This window comes from Lactuca sativa, chromosome 7, assembly GCF_002870075.4.
Source record: "Lactuca sativa cultivar Salinas chromosome 7, Lsat_Salinas_v11, whole genome shotgun sequence".
Taxonomy (NCBI): Eukaryota; Viridiplantae; Streptophyta; class Magnoliopsida; order Asterales; family Asteraceae; genus Lactuca; species Lactuca sativa.
Genome location: NC_056629.2, coordinates 8,905,392 through 8,916,065, shown reverse-complemented (window position 1 = coordinate 8,916,065; position 10,674 = coordinate 8,905,392). Strand labels below are relative to the sequence as shown.

The 10,674-nt window shown below is 33.2% G+C and overlaps 1 protein-coding gene across 1 annotated transcript; it reads right to left on the bottom strand.

Moving 5' to 3' along the window:
* Positions 1–543: 543 nt before the first annotated feature.
* Positions 544–2,195, bottom strand: LOC111908153 (cytochrome P450 76T24). The gene is made up of 3 exons (XM_023903988.3): positions 1,746–2,195; positions 1,235–1,663; positions 544–1,152 (listed from the first exon to the last, which is right to left on the bottom strand). The coding sequence occupies exons 1-3, from the start codon at positions 2,193–2,195 to the stop codon at positions 544–546; spliced, it is 1,488 nt and encodes a 495-aa protein (XP_023759756.1).
* Positions 2,196–10,674: the final 8,479 nt, after the last annotated feature.

Here is a 10,674-nt window from a genome sequence, read left to right as displayed (position 1 = left end):
AAGAGTATACATGTAATTATGAAATTTTATAAGAATATAGATGAAATTCTCAATGTAAAAAACACATAAAGAAACGCTAAAGTGATTAAGAGAAAACACATATCTCTCTCTCTCTCTCTCTCTCTCTCACACACACACACACACACAACGAAATTTAGAAGAGGTGCAATATGATTCAGACCTAAATGGGGGGAGACGATGCTGATTACATGACCTTTGTCGCCGCCAACACGATTGATGGCCATGAAGATGACTGAGACGATGCCGCCTAGGCTTGTTCTTTTGTTCTAATTGCAAGAAGATGTTTTAAAAAAACCATCAACATGGCTTGTTCTTTTGTTTCTATATATTGATGGTGTGGGTTAGCCACTGAAAAACCAACTCAAAGAGGCCGAAACTCAAAAGTTAAGGGCTTTTATTTTTCACCCCTTTGATAAATTTTATAACTATGTTTATTTTTTTTAAAATGATAGTCAATATACAATAACTACAAATATGTATTTACTTCCAATATTAGAATAAGTTAACAAGTTTAGAAAGTGGTCAAAGTTTAATGGGATTGACCATGAGTGGTACATTTCTTGGCAATGTGATCCCGAATTTCTCTCCCATGTCCAAATCTTGTGGTCTTATTTTTTCTTCAAGCTTCCAGTCAAACTTCTGAATCAAAGACCCCAACACTATATGCAACATTCTATGAGCAATATTCAATCCTGGGCATATTCTCCTCCCAGCACCAAACGGAATAAACTCGAAGTCTTGGCCTCTATAATCAATCTCGACTTCCATAAACCTTTCTGGCATGAATGCTTCCGGGTCTGACCAGACTTGCGGGTCCCGTCCCATCGCCCAAAGGTTACATAAGATTTGTGCATTTTTAGGCACGATGAAACCTTGTACTTCAACATTATCTATTGCTTCGTGAGGGATAAGAAAAGCGCCTGCAGGATGTAGCCGAAGAGTTTCTTTTATGATAGCTTGTAGGTAAGGGAGTTGAGAGATATCTTGTTCCTGAATTCTTCTGTTCTCGTTTTGCATTAATTTAAAAATCTTTGAACGAGCCAATTCCATTTTCTGAGGGTTACGAATAAGCTCAGCCATCGCCCATTCCAACGTACTTGATATTGTATCAGTTCCTGCTATAAATAAATCCTACAATAATTCTTCAATGATTAGTTATAATAGGCAATCTTTTGAACAAAGATTAACATAGGATGTGTTTGGATTTACTCACCAAAAGCAAATGTTTAATTTCATTTCGACTAAATACGAATTCATCTTTCATGTTGAGGTTGAGAAGCATGTCCAATACATCGTTGTTTGTTGAGGAATTTGACCTTCTTTGCAACCGTTCGTCAATGATCGTGTCGAAAATAGTCAATAATTTTTTTCCATAATGATAAACCCTTCGTCCTAGTCCTTGCGGATCAAATGGTCTAAGTATTGGAAAAAAGTCCACAAGATTCGGCTTCCCACAAACTTCCATCAAAGCCCATACCGCATCCTTGAATTCTTGTGAAGACACAGAATCATATTGTGCTAAATCCAATGAGAACATGTAGTTGGAGAAAACGTTGAGAGTTGTCGTAAATGCCACTGCACCTACGTTCACAACAGTTCCATTTGTACAGCATCGATCAATATGATCAAGAAGTTCTCCTATCTTTAACCATAAAAAAATGTCAAATTGGTCAAACGCAAATCCTTAGATATATAAATTTGAAAGAAAGCAAATCTACGTGTACCTTCTTTTCACGTAAAAGTTTGCTAGCATCTAGAGATTGAACGGAGAAAAAATATTCTTTAGTTATCCTCCGTAGTCTTCTCCACTGATCTCCGGCGGGCAGCCATACTATGGACGATTTATTGTGGTCCACCATTCTGGCGGTTTCAGGGACTGAGCGACCAGAGAATGATCGGTCATGTTTGTGAAAAAATTCTCTTGCCATGTCCGCTGATGAAACAACTATTGTTGTTTTGGTTCCAAGCTTAAGCGACATTAACGGGCCATAACGTTTGGAGAGTGTGGAAAGTGTCTGGTAGGGTTTGTCACCAAGTATTAAGAGGTTTCCGATAATTGGAAAAGGGTGAGGTCCAGGCGGAAGACGTCGGGAGTTGTGGAGGCTAGTGATGATGACGGCATAGATGAATATTGAAAGGCAAGATAGTGAGAGAAAGAAGGATAGATAGTCCATCCGTTTGTGTGGGAGTTTTAGTGTGTGTTATTTGGTCACATTCAATCTATTCATTCACATATAAGGCTGTAATAGCTATATATACACTACAAACTATCGGTTTGTTATACTTGTGACATTTGATGTTGCATGTGCATGTTATATGTAAATAATTTATTCTGACCTTTCACATACAATATAAAGTAATGAACGACAATAAATTTATTAACATCAAAGATGGTTGAATATTTTTTGTTACCAAAAAACAATATTGCATAATTAATTTCAGTTACGTCTACGTGTATTTCATTTCTAAAGCCATTTTGGCATGACTGTCGTTGTGTTGAAACTATGTTTAGCATTAGAGGTTGACTTGCAATGTTTTTTGGAAATTGGTTACACATGATTTTTGTGGCCAACCAACTGAACATATTGCATTCTTTGCATCGTTTTATAAAGGCTGGTATGCTTGGAGGAAATCACAAAAATGATTATTTTGTGAATTTTTTTTATTTTTCATTTTGTTTGGAAGGACAAAATTATATTAAATGATTAGCAAGATTTTACAAAAAAAGAGCAAATTACAAAAAGAACAGAACAATAACAAGGTTGTCCAACGAGTTAAGTTTACACTATTTACTATTATTAAAAATTATTAAAAAAGACCATAAAACGATTTTATCAAAAATTAAGCTACAACCCGTGGAAAATACGGGTAAAAGATTTATAAAATTTTATTAAAATAATAATAAATAATCTGAAATTTTATAATTTTTATATAAATTATTTGGTTACGTATAATTTTGTGAATTAGGAACTATAAAGTATGATATGTCTTAGATAGTAGAGCAAATAGAGAAAGCTATTTATAAATAGCAGATTTGTAAATCATATATATCTATAAAGATGTACAATTTCAAATTTGTAAATCATATCTATAAAAATGTACAATTTAATGGGCAAATGAGTACCACACACCAAAACAATATACGTTCTTATGCAAAAATGGTTAAAATCATTTTTTTTATAAAGTACAATATTATATTTTGCATATTTTCTAAGGTTTCACAACAACATGCATATTTTGCATATTTTCTAAGGTTTCACAACAACATGCTGCATGAATAAATGTCTAAAATTGATGGTTTATTCACAACAAAATCTTGAATAAGTATCTATGTAAAAAAAATAGTCATCAATGAGAAAATGTTGGAAAGCATCATCATCATTGTGTGTTAATAAACTTAGTAGCAACAGTATGAATAAAGCACCCCTGTGTTTATTAAAAAACAAAACTAATCAGCACCACCTGATCATCAAATACGTGTTATTAATACTCTTTAACAGAAGTGGAACTTACTACTATTTTAAGAACATAAGCACGAGTAGCACAGTAAAGCACCCAACAAATTCATTAAAGCATGTCCAAGTCTAAACCTATCCGTATGAAAACCAAAATGGTAATGCACTTTATAAACAATCAAAATGGTAATGTAAATTTAGAGATGATCAAAATGGTCATTCTAAGATGGTCTTTCCAAAATCGCAAGTCATTTTAAATGATTAGATAAAATCCATCACAAAACAGACTATGATTAGGCGTAACTTAACAAATGCAATTCATGTTAACACCATAAAATAGTATGACTTATTGAATAGGATTATAGCTAAAAGAACATTTATACATGAAACTGAAGTAAAACTCAATAGCAACATAAGAGTTTAACATAAATCAATGCGAATGGATTAGGAAAAATGCTTGATCTTTCTTAGAGTTTTACGCACTTTGATTACAACCAATCTTTGGACTGCCATAATATAGTCTTGGATGTAGAAAGTTGAGAGATAAAGTGATTCAAAATGAATCAAATCAACCCCCGCACCCTAAGAAACTTAAGAAATGCCACATTGACACAAATGTCCATGGTACCACTTAAACCTAAAAACTTTATTCTATTTGCATATATTTTTTTACTTTCATTACCAAGAAATGTCAAATTGACACAAATGCCCATGGTACCACTTAAACCTAAAAGTTTTATTCCATTTATGCGTTTAATATGGTCTTAAGCACGTAAAAATTATAATTTTTAAAGAAATTCATTATGCCGTGATAAGATTGCATAATTTTCATTTGCACATATTTTTTACTTTTATTTCCAATTTTACTTTTTTTTTTTAAGAAAATCACAACAACCTAGTGAGAGTGTCTCAACAAATTTTGACCCGCTTACCTAAAAATTAGGTTGATTTAGATTTTATTTTATCTTCATCCACATACCCGATGAGTAATTTCAATCACTTTTTTCAAATCAAATGAGCGGATTTTTTTTAAGAATCTAACACATCAACCGGATCAATCCTATCAAATATTATTTTAAATACAATCAAATCAATACAATCTTATAAATCATTTTATAAAAAAGATTAGACCAAATAATGGATTTTATATATGATAAATATCGTAAAAGTAACAGTAACAATAAGAATATACTTACCGGTATAATAAAAATCAATATTGGCAAGAGCTTTACATACCCGTAGAAGAAAGGTTGACCAGCTGGAGAAGAATAAAATGACAATATCAGAAGAGTAAAACAGTTAAAATATTTGACACGATCTGATTGTGGCTTGATCAACGATCAAAACCATGGTGGTTGTAGTTGACTTAACCACCACCATCTGTATGAAATCTAAAAATTAAAATAAGGAAGTGAAACAAAAAAAATGTAGGAAGAACTGAGATAATATACTTTATCGTCTGGAATCACAGTCTTAGAACAAAAAAATATAGGAAGAAACTCGATTTACCTGACTAAGATAGGATTAAGGGTGTCAACACATAAGAAATCTTTATTGGGACTCTTTTAGATGGCTAAGATATGTTGAACCTCAGTGACCATATTACCTTGGTTCATCATCATGAGTCACCATTTATTACTGTTACCTCAATGACATTTAATTCTGAAAGTAATTTCTAATGTACATGTTCTTGATTAGATTCATCATTAATAAATGAAGATTCTAATGGTAATTTCTCATAAATAGCTAATGTGGAAACTACAAAACCGTCTTGTGATACATCTGAATTTTTATTAATTGAATGGTTTTCTTCATTTGACTTGCCAACAAGAGTAGCTTTAGCTAATAGCAACTCTGTTTCAGGTTCCAAAAATTTGGAACGTCAATAAGTAAAAACAAATTATATTATAATATTATATATTGTAATACCAGTGTGTTTGAAGCTTTGTACTTTAGTTTTAATTACAAGGAAATAAATACATTGACTTCTCCACATGGAGATTCTCAATGGTGGTTAGGACATCCACATTTGAAGTTTTTGCACCCACTGCATAATCTTCTATGTTTTTGAAAAAAAAAAGATGCTCTTCAAATATCAAAACATGATTTATGTATAAATTTATATAATCTATATCCTTACAACGATTACCTGAGTTTACCACTATGGCAAAGTGAAAACTACAATACAACAAGGCTTCAATTTTGTATCCATTGGTGAGAAAGAAATATTTTTGCATTAGGTCTCAGTTTAGAATCTTAAAATATAAAAATTAATGTTAAATAAAGATAGAAAACTTCAAGAAATGTAAAAAAAGCATAAAACCAGTCAGTCATTTTACACTTTACCTAAAACACTTTACCTGAGTTTACCACTATAGCAAAGTGAAAACTACAATACAACAGGGCTTCAATTTTGTATCCATTGGTGAGAAAGAAATATTTTTGCATTAGGTCTCAGTCTAGAATCTTAAAATATAAAAATTAATGTTAAATAAAGATAGAAAACTTCAAGAAATGTAAAAAAAGCATAAAACCAGTCAGTCATTTTACACTTTACCTAAAGCACTGGCGTACCAAATATGTGATGCCAATTGAAAAGCTATTTCAAATTGGAGGATTTTCATCATGAAGGGCAATTTAGGAAATTCAGTAACAATGATTTCATGACATTTTGATATGAATAACAGCCCCTTTCTTGTTGGTTCCACTATGATGGAGGGTGATTTGGTACCCAAAAACTAGAGGGAAAAATTGGGGGAGAGATTATCGGTTGAATTCAATTTGAAGGTGTCAATATATTGTTTCCGGATTAGAAGCAATTTCTACTCGGCAGGAATATGAAACGAAGAAGGGCAAAATCAATAATCAACTTTGTAAAATACTGGACTGAGAAGATGCCACAGAGGATTAAAAGGTTTCTTTATTAAGATAGGGGATACTTGTCTTCTTCGGTTTGAGCGTTCTAAACAAAATATTGTTTTTAAATCACATCAAAACGTTTTTTTTTATAAACACATTAAATTTTGCCACTACAAGAAATTTGGGCTATAGCGTCGATAACGAACTGTACACGTCCAATGTCTCCGCTATAGTTTCCCTCGATCCGTGTGGTTCGTGTGACATTAACCCTAGCCTTTGGTAAGACATATCGATCCACTGGCTAGCATTTATGTTCGTATAAGATTATTAGCAATGATAACAATTGCGGCGACAACTTGCATGTCGCCACTAAATCCTCCCAATTTTTGCCAGCGACAAGTTCCCTCCTAAGCATTCAGTTTTCATCATTATTACGACTTAAATGTTGCTGCTAATGGTTATTGTCGTCGTTAAAGGCGTCACCTCTAAAACCTTATTCAACCAGTCTCCCATTTTCCAGACATTTTGTCTTTTCTCTCCAAACAAACTCTGAAGATTATGAGCTTACTACTTTTTTTCTTGCTTCTCATTCCATGTTTTGGCTACTCATTTATGAATATGCTTTAAATGTGTCCATTGATTTGTTAATTTGCTTAGAAAGTGGGTACTGATTTGTTTATTTGCTTAGAAATGGTTAATGATTTGTTAATATGCTTGGAAAATCTCAACTTCATGGATTTATATATTTTCTTGGAAATAACTTAATTCTTAAGGAATTAATTGCTTAATTGATAATGGTTGATGATTTGTTAATTGTTAATAAATTTATTATTAATTCCAAAACTTTGTTTTTGTTGTGCCTTAATTGTTAAGGAGTTTATGTATTTTTTATGTAATCATTATGACCTTAGTTCATAATGACTTAATTAGGTAAACCTCAGTAACCACATAATATGTAAAGTGTAATCCTATAATAGAAAATAATGTTAGTGCATGAAAAGTGACCATTAGTCAATTCGAGCCCATGTCTATTTCTGAGATGATGTATTTTGGAGATGAGAAGGTTTTTGAGAAGAATAAACTTTAGAGATTATGTTGTTTCTGAGATTAGTCAAAAATGTTATGTCAGAAGCGAAAGTACTTCTTTGTTGTTTACTATTGGTAATTTAGTGTTGTACAACCAACAAGATCAACAACAAAGACTTTATTCGGGTGTTGATCTTCAATCCATGCGCACTTTACCTCTATTTGGTTTTTGTAACTAATTAGCTATAAAAGGAGTGTCAACATTGTAAGCACTAACAACTGCACTTAATCAAATCAAGAATTATTCAGTCAATCATTTCACTTTAACATTATTCTTGTTCTTAATACTGTTAATTGTTCATATTTTACTTTATTTTTACTTGAGAACTTTGTTGAAGTTATATTATTCGAGACCTGACCAATCCAAACTTGACTGGACTTAAGATCATTAGCAACCATTGTCGTTATTTAAATCAACGTTTGATTTTTCAAATCTTGTCCGTGCAAATCCTTGTTTCCACAACCGGTATCAGAGCCTAAGTGGTTACCCTTTGAATCCATAAGAACAAATTTTAGTTGGTTGAAGATTACCTTGGTATCTCAATCATTTATGTGTTCATTATAAAAGTTATCCTATATACCACTTCAACTCTTATGTCTAACAACAATGATTACTTCTAATCAATCTCAACAAATGTATTCAATGTAAATCGCAAATATCATGGGTTCCCCTTCAAGAGCCCCATTGCTAGTTGTCGAAGAGTATGATCAATGAAAAGTTAGAATGGAGAGATTTTTGGTTGGTAAAGAAAACGGTAAAGAAATTTGGAGGTCTGTGAAAGAAGGTCCCCATGTTCATGTCAGGAAAATGGTTAGAGATGTTCCTGCTACTCTTATGGGTGAATATGAGCTCTATCCAACACCTCTAACTGCCAATGATGCCGAGAAACTCCATGCAGACTAGATTGCATTTTCTAAAATGGTTTTTGGTGTTCATCCATCTCTCTTTGAGCAGATTAAGTTATGTAAATCTTCAAAGGAGATATTGGACATTGTTTAAAGTCTGTTTGAAGGTTCGGAACACATGAATGATGAGTGTTTGATGTCAGTGGAAAAGGACTATAACACATTCACTATCACTCCTGGTGAATTTGTTGCCTCTGTATCAAATTGGTTCATAATCATCGTGAACAACATGACTGTACATGGTGTTGTCCAAAATTCTCTTCAGTACAATACGCAATTCATCAACAGTCTCTGAAAAGGATGGGGCAATGTCAAGTCCTGTCTTCAGAGTAATGGATCTCTAAAAAACTAAAACTCTATCAGTTATTTGACGAACTACAAGGTCACGAGTCTAATGTTGCTCAAACCTTAATAGAACTCTCTGGAGGTCCTGTTGCTTTTGTTAGTTTCGATAATCCACTTTTTCTGAACCTAGCTATCTCAGATCCATTCAGAGTTGCCTCAGTCATTCCACCTGTTCAACCTACTCGACCTGTTCCACCTGTTCTGGACGTCCCATATGAAGAAAACATTGATCCGGAAGCTATAGATGCCAAACTTCGTTTCCAACAAAAGTTTTCTATTCTATCGATGAAATACAAGCAACCATGCAATCCTAATAAAAAACTTCCTACAAATAGATTTCAAGCTCCTCACCAAAATAATCCTTAACCTTCCGAATCGCTCCTCGAAAATTCAACAAATTCCAACTTCATCCAAAGACAAGATTGTATGTCACAAATGTGGTCTCAAAAACCACTTTGATAAAGATCGATTGGCTGATGTTCCTCAGAAACCAAAGGTGAAAGACTCTGATTATTATGTTTGTCGTGCACCAGAGCTAGCAGACAGTGAAAATGCATTTTCACTATAGTTTCTCGGAATGTTGACGAATATTGGTCATCTGGTGATGAGGGTGAAGGAAATTTTGGGATAAATCTATGTCTTATGACTAGACAAACCATTGAGTGTGATGAAGGCTATTGGTCTATTGGTTATGAAGATGAAGATGAGGATGGTGGCCAAAATGATAGATTTATGTTTCTAAAGTCCACGCTAAGAGTCAGAAATCGCCCTTAGCTTGAGGAGGAATATTAGACTAGGCGATTTTAATTGTTAGTGTATAGTTAAAGGGCTAAATGTGTTACTTAGCGGCTTATATATATATATATATATATATATATATATATATATATATATATATATATATATATATATATATATATATATATATATATATGCACGTGTAATTATCATTTAGTATATACAATACATACATAAATCATACCTGATTATTAGTATACCATTTCCTTAAACATCAGTTGTGGCCATAATGAAAGACTGCATGTAAGTTCACAATCTCCTTATGTATCAATCAGATCCGTTTGATGGAGCGGAATCCCAATCAAACAGATGATGTCAGATCAAATAGAAGAGAAGGAGAAGAAGAAGAAGATGATGAATCTTGTATGTATTAATATGAATGAAGATCCGGATACAAGATTCACACACACTAACACACACCTTCAAATGCATACACTTAAGCTCCTCTAGACTTTCACTCATCACTCCACTCCTCACCCCTTACACCTATATTTATAGGGAACATGGGCTTGGTGAACATGGGTTGTGAATGGGTTTACGGCCATAAACCTGTTCACGGCCGTAAACACAACCGTGTATACGGCCGTAAACACCAAGTTGCTTACGGTCCAAGACACAAAAATACATTTTCCTAGAAAAGTAAAATATAAACCATATTTTTGACCCAACAATCTCCCCCTTGGTTTATAACTTTCTTTTCTAAATGACCCAACAAGCTCCCCCTAAAAAGTAGTTGGCTTTTCTTGTTAATATTCAGTTGAAGATTGGCTTCAGCATTTATCTTCGATTTCTTCACAACATCAAGATGAACATATGAATCTTCAATGAATGACTTCATCTTGATCAGTTGGGATTTTCTTCAAAAATTTGACTTTGAACGCAAACATTAGGTGAAGATGCTTGATGTACTGATTCTTGAAAGATAGCGCTTTCAGCTTGAGAATCTTCAGAGAGAACATCAGAGAGAACAAATCTTCTGAATCACTTCAGCATGTTCATAGATAGCAGCAGACTGATTGAGGAGGCTTTAATGCAATCCGTCAAATAATCTTCAATTTCAGCTTCACCTTGCTTCTGGGGTTGAAGGATTGAATGTTTAAAGAATAATCTTCATTTCTTGCTCCTTCGAATGAAAATTCTTCGATGCTTACGGATGAAGCCTTGGCTTAGAAATCTTCGACACAAACTCCACGAGTTTCATCTA

Excerpts from the sequence above, each read along its gene's own strand:
- LOC111908153 (XM_023903988.3), bottom strand. The coding sequence starts at position 2,195 with ATGGACTATCTATCCTTCTTTCTCTCACTATCTTGCCTTTCAATATTC. Across the intron at positions 1,664-1,745 it reads AACTTTTACGTGAAAAGAAG|ATAGGAGAACTTCTTGATCA; the intron begins GTACACGTAGAT and ends TTATGGTTAAAG. Across the intron at positions 1,153-1,234 it reads AAATTAAACATTTGCTTTTG|GATTTATTTATAGCAGGAAC; the intron begins GTGAGTAAATCC and ends GAATTATTGTAG.